This window comes from Gorilla gorilla, chromosome 16 (assembly GCF_029281585.2).
Source record: "Gorilla gorilla gorilla isolate KB3781 chromosome 16, NHGRI_mGorGor1-v2.1_pri, whole genome shotgun sequence".
NCBI classification, from domain to species: Eukaryota; Metazoa; Chordata; class Mammalia; order Primates; family Hominidae; genus Gorilla; species Gorilla gorilla.
Window position 1 is genome coordinate 92,164,656 of NC_073240.2, and position 22,501 is coordinate 92,187,156.

The 22,501-nt window shown below is 49.2% G+C and overlaps 2 protein-coding genes across 12 annotated transcripts in view; one reads left to right on the forward strand and one right to left on the reverse strand.

The window, feature by feature from the left end:
- The first annotated feature begins 356 nt into the window (after positions 1 to 356).
- RCCD1 (RCC1 domain containing 1) overlaps positions 357 to 22,501 on the forward strand; it is a 33,639-nt gene continuing 11,494 nt past the window's right edge. For 2 of the 7 annotated variants that reach the window (XR_010131076.1, XR_008671817.2), the window contains exons 1-10: positions 370 to 429; positions 1,294 to 1,377; positions 2,104 to 2,392; positions 2,678 to 3,068; positions 3,169 to 3,290; positions 5,459 to 5,557; positions 5,887 to 6,057; positions 6,584 to 6,613; positions 7,177 to 7,333; positions 11,535 to 11,596. Coding sequence is in view for 1 of the 7 variants with exons in the window: in XM_004056778.5 (XP_004056826.5) it covers positions 2,227 to 2,392; positions 2,678 to 3,068; positions 3,169 to 3,290; positions 5,459 to 5,557; positions 5,887 to 6,057; positions 6,584 to 6,613; positions 7,177 to 7,328 (1,131 nt within the window). In the remaining 6 variants the exon portion in view is untranslated. Of the gene's footprint in view, positions 1,378 to 2,103; positions 2,393 to 2,677; positions 3,069 to 3,168; positions 3,291 to 5,458; positions 5,558 to 5,886; positions 6,058 to 6,583; positions 6,614 to 7,176; positions 7,907 to 11,534; positions 14,743 to 18,343; positions 19,402 to 22,501 lie in introns of those variants that run through there. The other 5 variants (XR_010131077.1, XR_010131079.1, XR_010131078.1 and 2 more) reach the window with 5 other exon arrangements.
- Positions 11,587 to 22,501, reverse strand: part of PRC1 (protein regulator of cytokinesis 1) — a 29,001-nt gene continuing 18,086 nt past the window's right edge. For 2 of the 5 annotated variants that reach the window (XM_004056775.5, XM_055363126.2), the window contains 7 exons: positions 22,077 to 22,172; positions 20,016 to 20,162; positions 19,625 to 19,735; positions 15,915 to 16,025; positions 14,977 to 15,153; positions 14,609 to 14,650; positions 11,587 to 12,751 (listed from right to left, as the gene is read on the reverse strand). In XM_004056775.5, the coding sequence (XP_004056823.1) occupies positions 12,680 to 12,751; positions 14,609 to 14,650; positions 14,977 to 15,153; positions 15,915 to 16,025; positions 19,625 to 19,735; positions 20,016 to 20,162; positions 22,077 to 22,172 (756 nt within the window). In that variant the 3' untranslated portion in view covers positions 11,587 to 12,679. The remainder of the gene's footprint in view (positions 12,752 to 14,608; positions 14,651 to 14,976; positions 15,154 to 15,914; positions 16,026 to 19,624; positions 19,736 to 20,015; positions 20,163 to 22,076; positions 22,173 to 22,501) is intronic. The other 3 variants (XM_055363127.2, XM_004056774.5, XM_019010867.4) reach the window with 3 other exon arrangements.

Sequence of the window (22,501 nt, forward strand, 5' to 3'; positions counted from 1 at the left end):
GAGGTTGCAGTGAGCTCAGAGCGCAGCCTCCCAAAGTGTCGCCTGGGCGACACAGCGAGACCCTATCTCAAAAAATATTAAACTGTCCCAAGAAATAAGTCGTTTAGGGTACAGACTCCCATATGCTGGGCCTTCAGTACGTTTGTCTTTATATTGGGAGTCCTCTGTGGCCTCCGCTGAGGGCGCTGGGGCGGGGGGGGGGGGGGGGGGTTGGGGTTGGTGGCCAGCTGAGCCTGGTTGAAGGGCGGCTTGGGCCGCGCCCACCACCCCAGCCCGTTCGAGGAGGGCTAAGCCTAGCGTGAGGCACGTTGGCTCGACAGAGGCACGTGACGGGTCTTGAGCCAATCCGTGGAAGGTAAAAGCTGCTTCCTGTTTGGGCGTGAGTCCGGCGCGTGTCAGGTTTTGAGCTGCCGCGGTCCCGAGACTGAGGTGGGTGGCGGGGTCCGCCCGTCTTGGGTGTCACTCCTCGCCAAACCTTTAGCTCAGGTCTTAATGAATGTCCTCTCGGTGGTTCTAATCCGAGCTCCAGCCCCACGGGTTACTGCAGGGGCGGGACCACCTGGCCCAACCTCTGCCTTGGTCCAACACCCCCCGGGTTCCTCCAGGGCCTTGGTCCAACGCCCCTCGGAGGTTTCAGCCCATTTCACAGACCGGGCCGCAGGGCCCCGGCGTAGGCCTCGGGACCGGAGAGACCCTCGCGGGGAGTTGAACAGGGCTGCGGCCGCCGCGCCCCGGGCGGCGACGTCACCGCCCTTGCTGGTGTTTGGTCGCCTCGCGCCGCGCGCCCTTCAAACCTTTTCTCCCCGTGGCTGTCGGCGCCCGCTGGGCGGGAGGCCTATTCGGAGGCGGCCGCTCTGCGCCTCGGCGTTTCCTCCAAGGCTGCCCACCAGAAGGACCTGCCCGAGAGGGTAGAGGGAGGGCATAGGGTCAAGATCAAGGTCAGAGGCCCCCTTGGGTTGGGAGAGGACACGGAAGGGGTTAGGAGCCCAGGAACTGGGGTCGCAAGAGACCCAAGATCTGACTTGAGAGGCCTGAAAATGCCTGTGCAATTCTGCTTCAGCCCGGGTGCAGCAGCGGCTCACGCCTGTAATCCCAACACTTCGGGAGGCCGAGGCGGGCGGATCACTCGAGCCCAGGAATTTGAGACCAGCCTGGGCAGCATAGCGAGACCCCTGTCTGTATTAATATATTTAAAAAAAAAAAAAAAAAAGGCCCGCTCCAGCCGAATCTGCTTGAAGTTGGCGTTGCTGTTGTAACCACCAGACTGTGTTTGTCTCCCCATTTAACGGTTAGCTCCTTGGCAGCAGACAGCTGTCCTCACTGGCAGAGGAGGAGCGCTCAGTAAATGCTCGCTGGACGAATAAATGGCTAGATAAGGTACAGTTGAAATTCTGTCTGTATAAGTTTCTCAAAACCTGTAAGATGTCCAGGGATAATTTTTTTGTCAACACTAAATACTGGATTCAATAAGCTAATGCTGTGTGTTTATCATGGCATGTACTTGCACCAAACCCTTTATTTGCATTTATTACAATTCTGTGAAGTAGGTTCAAACAGCACCGCCCCCACCTCCCTTTGTAAACTGAAGAAATGCAGTTGGCCTCAGGTGAATTGGCTGAGGTCACAAGGCCCCGCTGAGTTGCAGAGGCACTGCCTCCCAAACGCTCTTCTGCGTTCCACTGTGGGGAGAGGGGCAGAGCACTGTGTGTGGAGTTGGTGGGACCTGATTTCATTGCTCTGCCCCTCTCTGTCTGGCTGTATGAGTGTAAGGGTTACTTTCTCTCAGAATCTCCTTTGTAAAACGACCATTTTGGTTCCCAAGATTACATGGGATAAAGTGCCAGATGCTGGGAAGCTGCGGGACGGGGTGGGGGTATCGGGGGCGCTCGGATCCTAGTCCAATGCCTAAAGGACAGGCCACTTCGTACCCACTTTGTGGCACGCTGAGCTTGAGCCAAAAGGGAGGACAGGGAAAGTGCCTCTAAATGTTTGAGCATCTTTGTAAATCCGGTAGGGCATTAGTCAGGGCGCCTGCTCAGCGAACCTTCGTGGCACGGACTCTGCCTTTGTGGTCAGGAGAATGATAGCTTCCCCATTTTACAGATAAGGCAGCTCCAGTCCCTGGAAGGCCAGAGACTTGTCAGTGTCCCACTAGCGGGCTCTTCGCAAGAATCCCCCCGGGCCCGCCGCAGCCAGGTGGCGGCCGGCAGAGGGCGCTGCTCGGGCATGGCGGAGGAGCGGCCGGGGCCCTGGTTCGGCTTCGGTTTCTGCGGCTTCGGGCAGGAGCTGGGCTCCGGACGCGGGCGCCAGGTGCACAGCCCCAGTCCGCTGCGGGCGGGCGTCGACATCTGCCGCGTGAGCGCGAGCTGGAGCTACACCGCTTTCGTGACCCGTGAGCACTCCCCGCCCCGTCCCCACTTATTCCAGCCGCGCTCCCCGGTCGCCTCCCCGCACCGCTGTGGCCAGTCCAGTTTGTCTCCCCCGTTCAGGCCGCCAGCCCCACATTCTGGGTTGGTCCCCAATTCGACCCCTTCCCGGGAACACCCCGCTCTCCACACCCCCGCCGCCTCCATTCTGGCCACCCTGCTCCAATCTAGACCAGCCCCCGGCGCCACCCCAAATTCTAGGCCCTCGGTGCGTGTCCCTTCCCCTCCCTAGCCCGCTCTCCGCCCCGCAGGTGGAGGCCGCTTGGAGCTGTCGGGCTCAGCCAGCGGCGCGGCGGGCCGCTGCAAGGACGCGTGGGCCTCGGAGGGGCTCCTCGCGGTGCTGCGTGCCGGGCCGGGGCGGGAGGCGTTACTGCAGGTCTGGGCGCCCGAATCGGCGCTGCGTGGGGAGCCCTTGTGGGCCCAGAATGTGGTGCCCGAGGCCGAAGGGGAAGACGATCCGGTCGGTGAGGCCCAGGCTGGGAGCCTACCCCTGCTGCCCTGCGCCCGTGCCTACGTGAGCCCGCGGGCGCCCTTCTACCGGCCTCTGGCTCCGGAGCTGCGGGCACGCCAGCTGGAGCTGGGCGCCGAGCACGCGTTGCTGCTGGACGCTGCTGGCCAGGTGTTCTCCTGGGGCGGGGGCAGGTGAGCGGGGGCGGGGGCAGGTGAGGGCTGCTGATTGGAGAAGCAAGCGGAGCGGGACCCCTTAATACGACTGTAGCTGACGAGGGTCTCCCTTGATCAGGCATGGACAGCTGGGCCATGGGACCCTGGAGGCAGAGCTGGAGCCACGGCTGTTGGAGGCGTTGCAGGGCCTAGTCATGGCTGAGGTGGCCGCGGGGGGCTGGCATTCTGTGTGTGTGAGTGGTGAGTGACTTAGTGCTTCTCCAGACGAGCTCATGATCTTGTGCAAACCTTCCTCCTCGTTTTCCAGTTTGGGTGGGGGCCTACCCAGGCCTCCTTCCAAATTCATCCATCCATCGCCCAGTTATGACTCCTAAATGCCTCTCACCCTCGGCCTCCTCTGCCTGCACCATGGCCCACTCACGCCTGGACTCTGGCATTTGTTCCTAGCTTCTCTGTTACTGGTCTCACTGCCCCTCCCCTCCTCTCCCCACCTGCTCCCAGCCAGGACTGTCTCTTAACAGTGCTGCGGAGGGAGTATGGAGTGTGAGGGGGCAGCTGAGCCAAGGAAAACGGAGAAACGCTGCAGTTACCTAGGGAGCCATGATGTGTGGCACAGGGTGGACACTGGGGTGCACACCAGGCACCAGGATGGTGATGAGTGTGTCCCTGTGGTGGTGCCACAGCTGGCCAGAGTGAGGAGTTTCACTTGGTGATCCAGGTGTAGCTCCTTCCTAGGCTGTTAGAGCCCATGCAGAGAGGGTGAGGCTGGGAACAGATGATCTTTGTCTGTGTCTGGGGCTCTCATTCTGGCTGCTACTTAGATCATCTGGAAGCTTAAAAAATTACCAGTGCCAGGGGGCCGGGCGTAGTGGCTCATGCCTGTAATCCCAGCACTTTGGGAGGCCGAGGTGAGTGGATCACGAGGTCAGGAATTCGAGATCAGCCTGACCAACATGGTGAAACCCCGTCTCTAAAAAAAAAAAAAATACAAAAATTAGCTGGGTGCAGTGGTGCGCGCCTGTAGTCCTGGCTACTCGGGAGGCTGAGGCAGGAGAATCGTTTGAACCTGAGAAGCAGAGGTTGCAGTGAGCCGAGATCGTGCCACTGCACTCCAGCCTGGGCGACAGAGCGAGACTCAGTCTCAAAAAAAAAAAAAAAAAAAAAAAAAGCTACCAGTGCCTTCCTCCACACTATATTCTCATGGAATGGGCCTGGGCTAGTTGCCAAGCTCAGGAAACCCTGGGCTGCGCCTGGCCAACGTGGCAAAACCTCGTCTTTGTACAAAAAAATAAAAAAATGAGCTGGGCGTGGTGGCTCGTGCCTGTGGTCCCAGCTACTTGGGAGGCTGAGGCTGGAGGATCACTTGAGCCACGCGTGAGTGGCGGTTGCAGTGAGCCAAGATCACACCACTGCACTCCAGTCTGAGTGACAGAGTGAGACTCTGTCTGTCTAAAAAAAAAAAAAACCCAACCTTGGGCTGGAGAGGAGACCAGAGGGCTGGAAACAGCCCAGTGGGACGCCCTGCACTCAAGGTCCAGAAGGAGTTTGAGGCCTTAAGTTTAGTGTAGAGGCTGAAGCACGGACACATCCCTCCAGACTTCCTAGTTTCAGATCATTGCTCGGGCCCTGGGACCTCGGGCCTGGTACTTAACCCCCTCTGTGCCTCAGTTTTGAATAAAACAGGGATCCTGTGTAAATTGAGATACTGTCATAAAACCACCTGTAGGGCTATTGTGAGAATTAAGTGATTATATTTGAAAAGCATGTGAAACATCAGCATGGATTAAGCACTTCATAAAAGCAGCTATTGTTAGAAATTTTTAGAATTAGGCGGCTGTTCCAACCAAAAAGCTCTAGTGTTGTGGGAGGCCAGGAAGGGGAGAGCTGCACGTGGCTTTCATCAGGACCGGCTGTGGGTGCAGTTGAAAAAGGGGCACAGGCCGGCCCAGTGGTTGTTTTATTTATTTATTTAGAGACAGGGATTTTGCCATATTGCTGAGGCTAGTCTCGAACTTTTGAGCTCAAGTGATCTACCCATCTCAACCTCCCAAAGTGCTGGGTTACAGGCACGAACCAACGCACCTGGCCCTGGCCCTGGCCCAGTGGTTTTGAAAGGGAGACCACTGCATTACTTCTAGGGATACATTTCTGAAATGAGGGGCTATTTGGCAGCATAAGAATGGAAGTGGAAGGTCCAGTAAGGGACTTAAAGGGTGATCTGAAGGCATTGAGGGGATGTGAACCTAAGACAAGCCCCTGGGGCCCGAGGGGAAGCACCTTCGCCTGGAGTGCTACCCTGGGCAGGGCAGGCTTTAGTTGTCCCCAGGAGCGGATGGGATGGGGAGGAGAGTTTGGATGGATGCAGGGGCTTCACGGTCTGTTTCATGTGTCCCCTTGATCTCTTTCAGAGACTGGGGATATTTATATCTGGGGCTGGAATGAATCAGGGCAGCTGGCCCTGCCTACCAGGAACCTGGCAGAGGATGGAGAGACTGTCGCAAGGGAAGGTGAGGGTCATCTCGGCTCCCACAGCCGTCTCCCCAGGATGTGGCTGTCATTCCTGACTCCTGGCTGTCTGCTGGCCTCAGAGCTACACTGCTCAGATGGAGCATGTGAGCCCCTTATGGGAGGGAGCATTGGCAAGGCTGATGCTGGTCTTGGCACAACACACTTGTGCAGCAGTGCCAGCCCTGCCTGCAGAATGTAGGGGTTGGGAGCACCAGCTTTGGAGCTAGGCAATCGTGTACCTCAGAGCTGTTGTGGCAATAAGTGACTGCATGAATAAGGTTTAGCTCAGGGCTCAGTCGGTGTTCACATCATTATTATCATTCTGAAGCCACAGAACTGAATGAAGATGGTTCTCAGGTGAAGAGAACGGATGGGGCTGAGGATGGAGCCCCTGCCCCCTTCATAGCTGTCCAGCCCTTCCCAGCATTACTGGATCTCCCCATGGGCTCAGATGCAGTCAAGGCCAGCTGTGGATCCCGGCACACAGCTGTGGTGACACGTGAGTGGGGCTGGGAGGCACTCCGCTCCACTCGAGCTGGTGCCTACGGAAGGGGGTGTGGTTGACGGAAAAACTTCTGTCTTAAGGCTTCTGTGGCTCATACAGAACAGCTACCTTGCTCAGTGGATAAGCCCCAACCCCCGTGTTGTTTCACAGTAGTTCCCCAGCCTGTCAGGCCCAGAAGTTTCTTCCTTCTGGTGGGAGGCTGATGCTTTCTGTCCTCCCTGCATGGCCACAGACACATTCCCTGCCCGCCGCCGCCTCTGACAGCAGGGACTGTCCAGTCTGGCATGGAAGACTGTGGCGCTTGGTAGCGTGGCACACAGGAAGATCCGCCACCTTTTCCCTCGGGATCCTCTGCCATGCCATGTGTGATCAGCCAGTTGTTAAGAGAATATGTTGTTCCATGCCAGGCAGATCTCATGAGGATTGTAATATGCTAGCTGTGGGCTGTGCCAAGCTGGGCTGGACAGATGCCTTGCCAAAGAACCGTAGTGACAACTATCGATTGTCCTTTTGCTTTCAGGAACAGGGGAGCTCTACACCTGGGGCTGGGGTAAGTAAAAGGATTGTTTTTGTGACCCTGAAACCAAGGAGAAGAAAGACCTGGGAGTATAGGACAGGTGACAAAGCCAACAAGACTAGAGGAAGCAGGGGCCTCGGCCAGGTCACTGGGAGGAACAGGACTGCTCCCTCCCTGGGGTTGGAACAGACATAGGCGCGCTCAGTCCGAGGCCAGACAGGGGAGACATGGAGAGGATATCGGTACCACCCACCTACCTCTCTGAAAGACTGTCTTAAGGGAGTATCCAACCAGCACTTACAAAGCAGCTTTTTGTGGATGTGACACTGGGTGGAGAAAAAGATTCGATGGAAGTGTGTGCTCTGAACATCTTAGCTTGGATAGCAGGGAAGTCTGGAGGAGCGTCTTGCCTGGAGTGGCTGGTCGCCACTAGCCTCTTGGGGATCCCCAAGGTTGCCTGGCTCTGGGTCTCTTGGATTCACAGAGCAGTGGGGCATAATCCCAGCAATTCATTTGATAGTCTGGGCCCCTTCCTGGAGGGAAAGCAGCAGCAAGACCCAGTGGAGACGATGGCAAAGGGGCTGATTTCACTTTAGGTAAATATGGACAGCTGGGCCACGAGGACACCACCAGCTTGGATCGGCCTCGCCGTGTGGAATACTTTGTAGATAAGCAACTCCAAGTAAAGGCTGTCACCTGTGGGCCGTGGAACACCTACGTGTATGCTGTGGAGAAAGGGAAGAGCTGACGTGTGTACGTATGTGTATATACAACACCTGTGAGACCCCCATTCAGGTCAAGGAAAACCATTGCCTGCACCCCAAGGGCCCCATATTTGCCCCTCCCCATCACAGTCCTGCCCTTCACCCTCAAGCACGGTCCTAAACTTGTCTGCACTTTAGAAACACCTGGAGAGCATTGAAAACTCTGCTGCCTAAGGTCAGCATCAATCAAAACAATGAAATCAATGAAAATGAAATCAGAGCCTCTAGGTGTGTGGCCTGGATAGTGGTAGATTCAAAGCTCCACCCACCTCATCCCAGGTACATTTGATGTGCAGCTGAGATTGGGGCACATTCCAGGTCATTGTCTTTTGTCAGTCATTTCCCTGCTTTCGTTTGAATTTTACCATTCTTGTATGCAGCCTTATACGACATAGTTGTGTTTGCTTTTGAGTGTTAGGTAAATGGAATCCTGTGTATGTGCTTTTGTGTCGTTTTTGTCACTCAGCATTGTATGATCCATCCTTGTTGGGTCCTGGAGTTCATTCATTTTTAATGCTATATGGTGTTCTGTTGTATGAATAATACCTCGTGATACAGCCTTGTTGATGGTCATTTTTATTGTTTCTGATTTTGGTCATTCCACATAATACTTTGTGCAGTCTTTGCACATGTGCACAAATTCCTTTGCAGAACATTGAGTTGAATTGCTAAGTCAGGAGATACCTTTAATTTTACTGGATAACTGTTGCCCCCAGCAGGGCGGGGTCTGCTGTGGCTAAAATGTCAGGTAGATGCACACTGGTTTTAACTGGCATTTCCCTGGATACTGATGAGGTTGAGTAGCTTTTCATTTGTTTTGGATGGCTGGGCATGGTGGCTCACACCTGTAGTCCCAGCACTTTGGGAGGCTAAGCAGGGAGATGGCTTGAGGCGAAGAGTTGATATGTTTATTGGACACTTGGAGTTTTTCTGTTGTCAAGTGCCTGTTCAAGTTTTCTGGCCTTTTAAAATGTTCTGTATTTTCCTTAGTGACTTTTCTTTGGGATATTTCAGATACAAGTCTTTTGAGAGTTAGTATTCAGAGTATCTTCTGCTACAATGTAGTTTGTTTCAGTCTGTCTTGGTATTACCAATTTTAATACTTAGGTGATGCTTACTCCATGCCAGGTAAGGCTCAAAGTGCTTTACAAGTATCAACTTATTTTGATAAAATAAGCTTATCAGTAGTTTTCTTTATAGTTAAATTGTATTTGTGCATGTGTGTGTCTGTGGTTTAGCAAATGTTTCCCACCCATGGGGTCTTTTTCTTTTTTATTGTGGTAAAATATACTGAACATAAAATTTATGTTCAATACAAAACAAAAATTGTTTTTAACCATTTTTAAGTACATAGTTCAGTGACATTATATGCATTCACTGTTGTGCAACCGTCACCCCTATGCATTTCCAGAACTTTTTCATCATTCTATGCTGAAACTCTGCGCATTAAACACTTAACTCGTCAGTCTCCCCTTCCCCAGCCCCAGGCAACCACAGTCCTAACCTTCTGTGTCTATGACTACTGTAAGTGCCTCATGTAAGTGAAATCCCGTAGTATTTGTCTTTTTATGACTGGCTTATCTCACTTAGCAGCATGTCCTCCAAGTTCATCCATGATGTAGCTTATGTATCTAGACTTCCTTTCAAAGGCTAAGATTCTGTTGTATGTATACACTGCGTTTTATTCATCCGTGCATTGGTGGATATTTGAGTTTTTCACTACAGTGAATAATGTTGCTGTGAACATGGGTGTACAACTCTCTTGAGTCTCTGCTTTCAGTTCTTGTGGATATATACCCAGAGTGGAATTGCTTGATTGTGTGGTAATTCTAAATTTTTTTGAGGAACTGCCCTGTTTCCCACAGAGGCTGCATCATTTTACATTCCCACTGGAAGTGCACACGAATCCTAATTTCTCCACATCCGCGTCCACACTTGTTTTCTATTTCTGGTTAACAGCCATCCTAATGGGTGTGAAGTGGTATTTCATTGTGGGGTTTTTTTTTTTTGGACAGGGTCTCTCTGTTGTCCAGGCTGGAGTACAGCCTCCACCTTCTGGGCTTAAGCCATCCTCCCGGGTAGCTGGGGCTACAGGCACGTGCCACCACATCTGGCTAGTTTTTTGTATTTTTAGTAGAGATGGGGTTGTTGCATATTGCCCAGGCTGGTCTCAAACTGCTGGGCTCAAGTGATCCATTTGCCTTAGCCTCCCAAAGTACTAGGATTATAGGCATGAGCCATCATGCCCGGCCAAGCCATTTTTTAAAATGGACAAAAGTCAGCAAAGACGACAGAAGGACAGCAAATGAGCGTATGAGAAGATGCTCTGCATCATTAGTCATTAGGGAGTTGTAAATGAAAACCATAGTGAGACGCCACTTCATACACAGAATAACTAGAGTTACATAAAGGCTGAACATACCAACTGTTGGTGAAGATGTGGAGAAACTGGAACCTTCATACATTACTGGTAGGAGTGTAAAATGGTACAACTGCTTTGGAAAACAGTTTGGCATTTCTTTTTTTTTTTTTTTTAAGATGGAGTCTTGCTCTGTTGCCCAGGCTAGAGTGCAGTGGTGCAATCTCAGCTCACTGCCACTTCCGCCTCCCGAGTTCAAGGAATTCTCCTTCCTCAGCCTCCTGAATAGCTGAGATTACAGGTGTGTGCCACCACACCCAGCTAATTTTTGTATTTTTAGTAGAGACGGGGTTTCACCATGTTGGCCAGGCTGGTCTCGAACTCCTGACCTCGTGATCTGCCCACCTTAGCCTCCCAAAGTGCTGGGATTACAGGCGTGAGCCACCATGCCCGGCCCAGTTTGGCATTTCTTAAAAAGTTAAGTGTACACCTACCATAGATGTGATCCAGCCATTTCACTCCTAGGTATTTATCCAGAAAAAAATATATATCCATACAAAGACTTGTACATGAATGTTTATAACAGCCTTATTTTTAATAGCCAAAAACTGGAGAAAAGCCAAATGTGAAAAATAAACCTAACAGGCGAATAAACTGGTATATCAACACCATGGAATACTAAGCAAAAAAAAAAAAAAAAAAAAAAATTATGGATATAAGCAACAATATGGGTAAATCTGAAAGTAGTGAAAGAGCCAGACCAAAAAAATATATACTGTATGATTCTACTTACATCGAACTGTAGAAAACGCAAACTAATCTGTAGTAACAAATCGGTGGGCCAGGTATAGTGGCTCATGCCTGTAATCCTAGCACTTTGGGAGGCCGAGGTGGGCGGATCATGAGGTCAGGAGATCGAGACCATCCTAGCTAATACAGTGAAACCCTGTCTGCCTGTACCAAAAATACAAAAATTTACCGGGCGTGATGGCACATGCCTGCAGTCCCAGCTACGCGGGAGGCTGAGGCAGGAGAATCCCTTGGACCTGGGAGGCAGAGGTTGCAGTGAGCTGAGATTGTGCCACTGCACTCCAGCCTGGCAAGAGCCAGACTCCATCTCAAAAAAAAAAAAAAAAAAAAAGAAATCAGTGGTTGCTAGGCAGGGTGAGGCTGGGAAGGAGGAATGAGAAAGGGGTGGGAAGAAACTTCTGGGGTAGAGATACTTGGTTAACTTGACTGTGGTGATGGTTTTTCTGTCTTACCCTTCACATGTGTACAGTTTATGTCCATCCTCCTTCAGTAACGCTGTTGAAGTTGGGCAGCCTCCCCATATTGAGACAAACGGCATTGAAGCCAGAAGCATCCTAGGACTCCCTTTGCTCTTTACACATCAGGGGTTAGGTTTTATATTTCTCACAAAAAAATTAGAGTAAGAGATATTCTTAATTTAGAAATGTACCAGAGAATATTTAAAAAAATCACACTCGGCCGGGTGCTGTGGCTCATGCCTGTCATCCCAGCACTTTGGGAGGCTGGCAGATCATCTGAGGTCAGGAGTTCAAGACCAGCCTGGCCAACATGGTGAAAGCCTGTCTCTACTAAAAATACAAAAATTAGCCAGGTGTGATGGTGCGTGCCTGTAATCCCAGCAAATCGGGAGGCTGAGGCAGGAGAATCGCTTGAACCTGGGAGGTGGAAGTTGCACTGAACCAAGATAGTGCCACTGGACTCCAGCCTGGGCGACAGAGTGAGACTCAAAAAAAAATCACACTCGTGACTAAAAATTTCCAGGAAGTCCTTTTAGTTTTTTCTGTTTGTTTTTCACACACAGACCAACCAACTAAAAAGTGACTGGGGAAAAAAAGGAAACACCACACTATATCTTTTTGAAATGTAAGTATACAGATTTTAATTTATTTTTAAGAATAATTGTATATTTTAAAAACAGGACACGTACTGTATGAGTAAACAGCGTGGCTAACACCAAGTCCACACTGGTAAGCTTTTGAGAACCATTTACACTATGTTGACAGTAGTACTGCTGCAGGCAGACAGAGGAAGAATAAATAATAGTGCTTCAAGAAGAGTAGTGATTGAGAGGATAGGTAAAGAGGGCGCTTCATCGTGGAAGCTAGAGCAGGAACACCTCCCCAGTAGTGACATGTGCAAAGTTCCAGATCTCCACGACAAAGACAGCCCAACCCATTGGAACAAACAGACTCCCAATGTGGCTGGCAACTGCGGGGGTAGAAGAAGAACTCAGGCAAAGTAGGCACAGGAATGGGGGAGATGAGAGCCAGGGACAAACGCCGAGAAAGCGTTCCGACAAGCATGTGTGTTCATACATGCATACCCCCAACAAAGGGCATTGCACTGTGTAACAGAACTGAACACAATTTAACAAAGCAGCTCCCAGCCTTCCTGTCACCTCTTTGGCAGTAGGGCAGGCCATCTCAACTTCGGACACACACAGACATTCTCTTCAGGAGGAAGGCTGTCCTGTGTGGTGGGGACAAGGCTTCAGGTGAGAGCAAAGCTATGATAGCTACAGCATTAATTGAACATGCCTAAACAAAAAAGATGTTAATTACTAGTTACAGGTATACATGCCAAAATTACCCCCAGGGATGGGCATAGTCAATCATTTTCCTACAGTGGTGAAATAAAACAAGCTTTGATCACGCTTCAGCAAGTAGAATTACGTGGTAGAGAAGTCAGGCCCCATATGCTAAAATTTGCACTTCTTGCCATAAACTTTTCACGTATATAAGTCAAAACCAAGTCTCCTAGGACCACTAAACCTGTGATGGACTTTCAACTGTAACACTCATTCACATCTTTAAGTTAGGCCCATGGTCATGGAACCTGGCCAAGGTTTCACGCACGCCTAAGCTGAAGAAAAACTAAAGTCACCCCCATATAATTAGGTCCAGTCTAGGCACAGGAAGCCACAGCTGGTTGACTGATCAGGGCTTCTCAGGACTGGATGTTGGTTGAATTGAGGATTCCAGAAGTAGCATCAGATTTGGAAGCCTTTGAAAGTTCTCGCTGTTGAAAAATAAATAACATCAGTGGCCATACTGCCTCTCTTACACATGGCCCACCCTTCTAAGTTTGGTTAAGTGTCAGCAAAAGGTCCCTTGAAGGTAGTTTCTCTGAGATCCCTAGCCTGCAATAGGCTGCGTTAGGAGTAAAAGGTGAGGAACTCTGAGCACCATTCTATTAGTCATAGACAAGAGTGCATGTGCACGCATGCCTGTGACCCCTTTTCTCAGCCAGTCCATTCTGTTACACCTCAACAGAAGAGAAATCCTTCATACAGTCATGCACTGCATAATCATGTTTCAGTTAACGACAGGCCACATACACTATGGTGGTCCCATAAGATTATACCATATTTTTATTGTACCTTTTCTATGTTTAGATACACAAACACTTACCATTGCGTTACAATTGCCTACAGTATCCCAGGAATAGCCTGAATCAAAAAAACCCACAATTGCCTACAGTATTCTTTCTGTAACATGCTGCCCAGGTTTATAGCCTAGGAGGAAAACACCATACCATATAGTTTAGGTGTGTAGGCTGTTCTGTCTAGGACTGTTAAGTACACTCTGATATGTGCACAATGAAATTGCCCCACATTCTCAGAACATATCCCTGTCATTAAGCGAGGCATGACTCTACTTCACAGAGCTACTTTAGAGTTGTCAAGGTAAGTAGGCAACAAGCTTTGGTCTCTTGAGCCCTTTATAAAACAATGGGCCAGAACATATATCTACCAATCCCTGGGGCTGAGGCCTTGTAACCTGCTGGTGATTTGATCTCATGCTGGAGCACATGGTATAGCAGCAAAAGATAAAGCATGAATGGCTGTTGAGAAAGACAGATATTAGCAGAGGTTAGTTTACTGGCTTTGGTGCTGCCTGGTGGAGTCTATCAGCCATAGCAACCCAAACCAGACGAACCTACCTAGGACTAGCCACACAGATAGGCAGGTACATTTAAGCCTCAGATAAAATGGGCCTTGATTGAACAAGCGAAAAAGAGAAAGCTGGACCTCTGTCCAGCAATCAGCCAGAGTGACACACACCCACTTTTAAAGGTAGAAGCACCACCAGCCACGTAATTTGAAAAACATGCTGGAGTAGGAAGCCAGTTTCAGTGATCAAAACTAGCTGCAGCCTTGGCCAACTGTTCCATTCTCCATACCTGCAGCGATTAAGAGGGGAGGCAGGCTAGGGGTTTAACTCAATATCCCCTCAAGGGTGACGAACATCCTCTCCTTGCTAGTAAAATATTGAGAGAAGAAATCACAGATTAAGTAAAAGGCAGCGTAGTTAGGTGTTAGCAAATGTAGAGTAGGATACTAGGAAGTGAAGAGCATTCTGGAAAAACTTGCTTCCAGTGCTTCATCTATGCTTCAGTAGCTCAATGTATGGAAAGAGGCAAAGGTGAGGAAATCAGCATTAGCTAGCTGAGAATAGAGCTGGCGGTTAAGCAGGCATATACTCCAGGAAATAATCAGCACACAGGCCAAGAGCCTCACTGTAGGCAGCACACAGCTGGGGCTCCCTTCCCCACGTGATGGGGCCTCTATTCTTTCCAGCTATTGCAGGCCTTTGATGTCACAATTGGGGAGGGTCAAGGTTTTCTGTTAAACATGATTTAAAACTGTGCCTGACTTTAGGGGCTGAGAATCCAATTCAAGTCTGAACAAATTTTATTAATTAATCTGTTGTGAATGTAAATCAGATGTGTTTTTTTGAGTCCATGATAGGAATTCCTGCTTCCTTTGTAACACTGCCAAGAATATTGGTTAGTGTAGCCCTGTGCCCAGATGAATGAAGCCAGCAGATGACAGATCAGTTTGGAAAAGGGACGTGCAGGGATTGCCATACAGACCTGAGGCCCAACAGTGGAACTGTCAGAGAGGGACGGATCCTTCTAAGAACAAAGAATTAAGACAATTACCAAGAACTCCACCAAGAGAGCACCAGGACAGTGATAGAGGGGTTGCCTCCTGCAGCCAGGGAATGGTATGTATTAAGCAGAAGGATCCAGGTTAAATGTCTAGTTGCTGCTGCCAACTTCCTTCCTACACAACCCCCCCTTAAATCACACCCACCCCGCCATGGTCAAAGCAGGAAAGGGATTCTCAGCCTCCAAGGTAGCTGCCCTAGCTAATAGCCTGGGTGCCCCTGGGAAGATACCCACTCTGCCCCAACTGTGTGCTCCCCAGAGACTGGTAGATATTAGAAAAGGTGAATTACCGCAAACTCAGAATAGGTGCTGGCAACAGAATTAATGCTGAAGTTGCGCTGGAGGGGGGCCGAGCCAGGGTACCCACCACTCAGGATGCTGCCGTTGAGCTCCAGGTTCTCCTTGTTGGCTCCATGCCTGCCAGTACGGGGTGTTTTCTTCCCTGAACAGGTAGAAGCAGTGACTGGCTGCAGAGAAAGGAAAGAGATCCATGTATCATCCTTCTAATGAACGTGCACACGCACACACAATACCTGCACTGGTCAAAGGCTGAGACTATCTTTATATTCATGTCTATGATCCTATACTTTTTAGTTAAAAAAAAATTATATATATATGTATATATGGGGCTGGGTGTGGCTCATGCCTATAATCCCAACACTTTGGGAGGCCAAGGCAGGAGGATTGCTTGAGGCCACATGTTCAAGACCAGCCTGGGCAACATAGCAAAACACTGTCTCTAGAAAAAAATTTTTTTTAAATATGAATTCTTGATTTACAGAACACCTATCTTGAGCATAGTCTAATAAAAATATTTGAAAGACTGAATGTGTTTTACCACATACTTTCCACATCTCTACTGAGTACTTGGCATGTCTAGTGATCTGGTTTCACTGGGCTAGAACCCACATGTAGGGGACCTATCTCCATACCAGCTGAAGACTGGGCTTGGAATTGAGTCTACAGTGACCCTGCCTGATCTTCAGTTTCCCAGACACATCCCAGTGCTTCCCATGGTACCAGTGGGGCTCAGAGTGACTGTTCTCTTTTTTTGCACATTAGTTTTGGACCATTATTTAATGGTGAGCTAGCTTATATCTGTCAACTCTCAGCATCTCAATAAGAACCAAATCCAGGGATCTTAGAATCTAGAACAAGTAGGTGGGGCCTCTGGGTGAACAGGCTAGGGACGCATGTGAGGATGTGCTTAGACACAGGGCATACTAACCTTGCTGCCAGAAGGAGGAAGTCGAGACACGGGGGAGTGGTACACTGTCCCTCCAAAGATAGGCCGAATGCTACTATTGGCCGTAGCATTGGACATGGTGGTAGTGTTCAGCTAGGGAGAAGAGCATGTGGGTAACTGATGTGCAGTAACATCCTCAGCATTTCTAGCAACCTGTCTACCCTACAGAGAAATGACTATGGGAGGCAGTCCAGGGAAGACGGGTTTACATGGTGAAGGGCCTGCTGTGTCTAATACTGCATAGATTTGAAGAAACTTGTGAAAAATTTTCAAAGCCTATTGCTATGCAGCAAATGGAAATGTACAATGGTACAACCACTGTGGCACAAGACATCTAGCATATGACCCAGCCATTCCACTCTTAGATGTTTCTACCCAAAAGAAATGAAAGCATAGATCCATACAAAGACTTAGACGTAAATGTTCACAACAGCTACCTGCAGCAGCCAAAAGCTGGCAACAGCCAAATACCCATCAGCAGGTAAGTGGACAAGCAAACTGTGGTAAATTCATACAGTGGAATGAATATTGATCTACAATAAAAAGGAGTGACCTTTTGATACATACAACAGAGATGAATCTACACTAAATGAAAGAAGCCAGACAAAAAAGAATATGTACTGCGGGATTCTATGTAAAATGTTTCAAAATGAAAACTAATCTATAGTTAGTTAAAGACTAAATCCGTACTCGCCACAGCTAGAGGCTGGGGGCAAACCAGGAGCCAGGGAAGGAGGGAGGTAATACAAAGAGGCACTAGGAAACTTTGGGGACCATGAAATGTTCATTATCTAAATTATGGTGACAGTTTCATTGTATAAACCTACATATGTCAAAACTTATTATATGCTAATGATAAGAGCTGTAAATGTTTTTGAGATGGGGTCTCACTCTGTCACCCAGGCTGGAGTACAGTGGTACAATTTTGGTTCACTGCAGCCTCGACCTCCTGGGCTCAAGCAATCCTCCCACCCCAGCCTCCTGAGTAGCTGGGACCACAGGCGTGTGCCACCACAACCAGCTAATTTTTGTATTTGTAGTAGAGATGGGGCTTCAACATGTTACCTAGTCTCCCAACTCCTGAGTTCAAGCAATCCCCCTACCTTGGCTTCCCAAAGTATTGGGATTACAGGCTTGAGCCACTGTACCCAGCCAACACTTTTTTTTTTTTTAAATTAAAAAAATTCTAGGGGGCCGGGCACGATGGCTCATCTGAGGTCGGGAGTATGAGACCAGCCTGACCAACATGGAGAAACCCCATCTCTACTAAAAATACAAAATTAGGTGTGGTAGCACATGCCTGTAATCCCAGCTACTCGGGAGGTGGAGGTTCACGCCTGTAATCCCAGCACTTTGGGAGGCTGAGGCGGGCAGATCTTCTGAGGTCAAGAGATTGAGACCATCCTGGCCAACAAAGTGAAACCCCATCTCTACTAAAAATACAAAAATTAGGTGGGCATAGTGGCACGGGCCTGTAGTCCCAGCTACTCAGGAGGCTGAGGCACGAGAATCACTTGAACCCAGGAGGTGGAGGTTGCAGTGAGCTGAGATGGTGCCACTGCACTCCAGCCTGCGCAACAGAGCGAGACTCCGTCTCAAAAAAACAAAACCAAAAAAACACATTTTAGGCCAGGCACAGTGGCTCATGCCTGTAATCCCAGCACTTTGGGAGGCTGAGGTAGGAGGATCACTTGAGCTCAGGAGTTTGAGACCAGCCTGGACAACTTAGTGAGACCTCATCTCTACTGAAACTCAAAAAAAAAAAAAAACAACCCCAAAATTAGCCAGGTATGGTGGCATGTGCCTGTAAGTCTCAGCTACATGGGAGGCTGAGGTTAGAGAATCACTTGAGCCCAGGAGGCTGAGCTGCAGTGAGCCATGATGGCGCCACTGCATTCCAGTGTGGGTGATAGAGCAAGACGCTGTCTAAAAATAATAAATTTAATGTTATAAAATAGGAGTAGAGAAGAAATAATGCTCTTTTATTTATCAAAAAGAAAAAAGTAGGCCAGGCACAGTGGCTCACGCCTGTAATCCCAGCACTTTGGAAGTCAAGGTGGGTGGATCACCTGAGGTCAGGAATTCAAGACCCTAGCCAACATGGAGAAACCCTGTCTCTACTAAAAATACAATATTAGCTGGGTGTGGTGGCACATGCCTGTAATCTCAGCTACTTGGGAGGCTGAGGCAGGAGAATTGCTTGAAACCAGGAGGCAGAGGCTGTAGTGAGCTGAGATCACCCACTGCACTCCAGCCTAGGCAACAAGAGCGAAACTCCGTCTCAAAAAAAAAAAAAAAAAAAAGTCCTCTCTGACTGTGCTGTAGAGATGAAGAATCATTACATCTTCCATTTAGTAAGCGTGAACGTTGTTTTTCACATGGTACCACAACGCCATCTCTTGGTCTTACAGGGAAAATGGCATTACAGGTTTTCAGGAAAACCGCTGAAGCTTTCTTTTCATCATTACCAGAATGTTGGCAATCATTCCCCCACCGCCCCCCGAATTTAATGCAAGGACTCAACAAGCACAGACACCAAAGCTGGCCACTCCGTGACTGTCACTATAGGCCACTACTCAGCCTTCCATCCACTCAAGTGGACTTGACATGCAGGGACAGAAAAACCCTTTCCCATCTCTGCAGGACAGAGGGCAAGAGGTAGGGAAAAGAAAGATCAGACTGTTACTGTGTCTATGTAGAAAAGGAAGACATAAACTCCATTTTGATCTGTACTAAGAAAAATTGTTTTGCCTTGAGATCTGTTAATCTGCAACTTTAGCCCCAACCCTGTGCTCACAGAAACATGTGCTGTATGGAATCAAGGTTTAAGGGATCTAGGGCTATGCAGGATGTGCCTTGTTAACAATATGTTTGCAGGCAGTATGCTCGGTAAAAGTCATCCGCATTCTCCATTCTCGATTAACCAGGGGCACGATGCACTGCGGAAAGCCGCAGGGACCTCTGCCCAAGAAAGCCTGGGTATTGTCCAGGTATTTCCCCGCACTGAGACAGCCTGAGATAGGGCCTCGTGGGAAGGGAAAGACCTGACCATCCCCCAGCCCGACACCCGTAAAGGGTCTGTGCTGAGGAGGATTCGTAAAAGAGGAAGGCCTCCGTCTCCTGCATGCCCTTGGGAACGGAATATCTCGGTGTAAAACCCGATCGTACGTACCTACATTCGTTCTATTCTTAGATAGGAGAAAACCGCCCTGTGGCTGGAGGCAAGATATGCTGGCGGCAATGCTGCTCTGTTACCCTTTATTACACTGAGATGTTTGGGTGGGGAGAAGCATAAATCTGGCCTACGTGCACATCTAGGCACAGTACCTTCCCTTGAACTTATTTGTGACACAGATTCCTTTGCTCACATGTTTTCCTGCTGACCTTCTCCCCACTATCACCCTGTCCTCCTGCCGCATTCCCCTTGCCAAGATAGTGAAAATAGTAATCAATAAATACTGAGGGAACTCAAGAGACCGGTGCTGGTGTGGGTCCTCTGTATGCTGAGTGCTGGTCCCCTGGGCCCACTGTTCTTTCTCTATACTTTGTGTCTTATTTCTTTTCTCTGTCTCTTGTCCCACCTGATGAGAAATACCCACAGGTGTGGAGGAGCTGGCCCCCTTCAAAGAGGTGGCTGGGACTACCCTCACCCACTCCCTTGAAATCAGTGTTTCCCTAAGCCTTGTGTTTACCTTACGTGCTTTGCCCGGTGTATTGGGAGCCAGTCCTCGCCGCTTGCTGGGTGTTCGAGGAGCGCTGCCATACAGCATCTCTGTCTCTGTCTGTTTTTTGTTCTTGAGTTGCTGTGTGAAAGTCAGAAGCAACACTGATAAATCTCAGGAAGAGAGCGGGTCTGGGATGGCAACAGCAGCAGGGCCGGGAATCTAGGCCCGTGTCTCTGCAGCCAGAGCTAAAGAGCTGCCGCGGGCTCCCCGTTCCACAAGCCCCGGTCCCCGGCTCCCTGTTCCACAAGCCCCAGTCCCCGGCTCCCTGTTCCACAAACCCTGGTCCCCGGCAGAGACTATGGGCTGCTCAGATTACCTTCTTCCTCTTTTCCCAATTTGCGTTCACGTTCACACTTACTCTTTCCTGCTTGGCTCTCTCTTTCTCCAATCGATGCATCTCCCATTGTTCTGCCACATACTCCATGAATTTCTGCCCATTCACCATAAATGCCTTTGAATGTTCCTGTTCCCACAATTCAATTCGTGCCTTCAACTCTTCTTCCAGCTGAGACCAGAAACAAGGACATGTTAATTACTTCAACTCTTTAGTGCAAAGCCCAAATGAAATGATTTCCCTAGAGAGTGACTCCTCCTCCCCAGAGCATCATTAGCCTCATTTCAGGTAGCTGGGCCCACATGGGTACAGGTCAGAGTGACCAGAAATCAAAGCCCGGAGACATTTCATTCACACAACACACAAGAGTGGAAAATGGCAAGAACCCAAAGTTTGACCACTAAGGTTTTGGTGCCTGAAGTTGGAGGCAGCACAGGGAAGATCAGCAATATGAAATAGGCAGTGAACATTAGGAGCAGGACTCTGAAATCAGACTTAATGGGGTTCAATCTGGAATCACCCTCTTTACTGGCTGTGAAGCAGTGAGCAAATTTACATTTTTTTTTGAGACAGTCTCACTCTGTCGCCCAGGCTAGAGTACAGTGGCACGATCTCAGCTCACTGCAACCTCCACCTCCCGGGTTCAAGCGATTCTTGTGCCTCAGCCTCCCGAGTAGCTGGGATTACAGGCATACACCACACCTGGTTAATTTTTGTATTTTTTAGTAGAGATGGGGTTTCGTCATGTTGGCCAGGCTGGTCTCGAACTGCCTCGGCCTCCCAAAGCCCTGGGATTACAGGAGTGAGCCACCACGCCCGGCCAGATTTACCTAATTTCTTAGTATCTCAGTTTCCTCGTCTGTAAAAATGGAAAGAATACCGACCTCATAAGGATGTTGTAAGGATTACACGAATCACTAAATGAGAGCGTTTTGAAATGATATCCCTGACTTAACTCAAAAAATGGTATTATTATTATCAAAGTGGAAAATGGTAATGGAGCCCACAGGACTCTCTCTCTCAAAAGCTTTCCTTATGTAACTGGCTGAATTGTGTTTCCCCCAAATTCAAATGTTGAAGCCTTAACCCCCAGTACCTCAGAATGTGACTGTATTTGGAGACAGCGTCTTTAAAAAGAGAATTAAGGCCAGGTATGGTGGCTCATTCCTGTAACCCTAGCATTCCTGAGACCGAGATGGGAGAATTGCTTGAGGCCAGGAGTCCAAGACCAGCCTGGTCAACATAGCGAGGCCCCATCTCTTGGGGGGGGGGGGGGGGGAGAAAGAATTAAGTTAAAATGAGGTCATTAGGTGGGCCCTAATCTCATACGACTGGGAGTGTTTAGGCCACACATATTGTGGGAAAACCATGGGAACACACGGAGAAGACAACAACCATTTACAAAACCAAGGAGAAAGGCCTCAGAAGAAACCAACTCTGCCAACGACATGTTGATCTCAGATTTACAGCTTCTAGAGTTGTGAGAAAATAAGTTGCTGTTGTCGAAGCTGCCCAGTCCGTAGTGTTTTGTTTTTTTGTTTGTTTTTCTCTTTGAGATGGAGTCTCACTCTGTTGCCCAGGCTGGAGTGCAGTGGCGCGGTCTTGGCTCACTGCAACCTCTGCCTCCTGGGTTCAAGTGATTCTCCTGCCTCAGCCTCCTGAGTAGCTGGGATTACAGGTGCCCGCCACCACGCCTGGCTAATTTTTGTATTTTTAGTAGAGACCAGGGTGGTCTTGAACTCCTGACCTCATGATCAAGACCAGGCTGGTCTTGAACTCCTGACCTCATGATCAAGACCAGGCTGGTCCTGAACTCCTGACCTTGTGATATGCCTGCCTTGGCCTCCCAAAGTGCTGGGATTACAGGCGTGAGCCACTACACCCGGCCTGTAGTGCTTTATTATGGCAGTCCTAGCAAATGAATACACCTTGATATGGAGTTGCTTATACTAAATATATAACTTATTATCTCTGCCTAAGCTTTGAAGAAAATAGTTTTGGGGCTAAGCAATAGAAAGGAAAAGACATACAAATAGTGAGGTATCTTTGTAACCAAGCATCAACAACCCTTAGCAACATTATTACCTTGGGCAGCATTTTCTGGAGCTTGGCTCGTTGTTTTTCTTCTTTTAGAAGATTTCCTCCTCGGTTTGTAAATCGATTTGGATCTGAAGCTTTTCTCTGTGGAAAATACATTTTTAATTAGTGGAAAACCTGGCACCATAAGACAAATAACTTCTGCTAAGATTCTTTGTTCTCGCCAGGCGTGGTGACTCACGCCTGTAATCCCAGCACTTTGGGAGGCCGAGGCGGGTGGATCACCTGAGGTCGACAGTTCGAGACCAACCTGGCCAACATGGCGAAACCCCATCTCTACTAAAAATAAAAAAAATTAGTGAGCATGATGGTGCGCACGTGCAGTCCCAGCTACTCAGGAGGCTGAGACAGGAGAATCACTTGAACCTGGGTGGCGTGCAGTGAGCCGAGATTGCGCCACCACGCTCCACCCT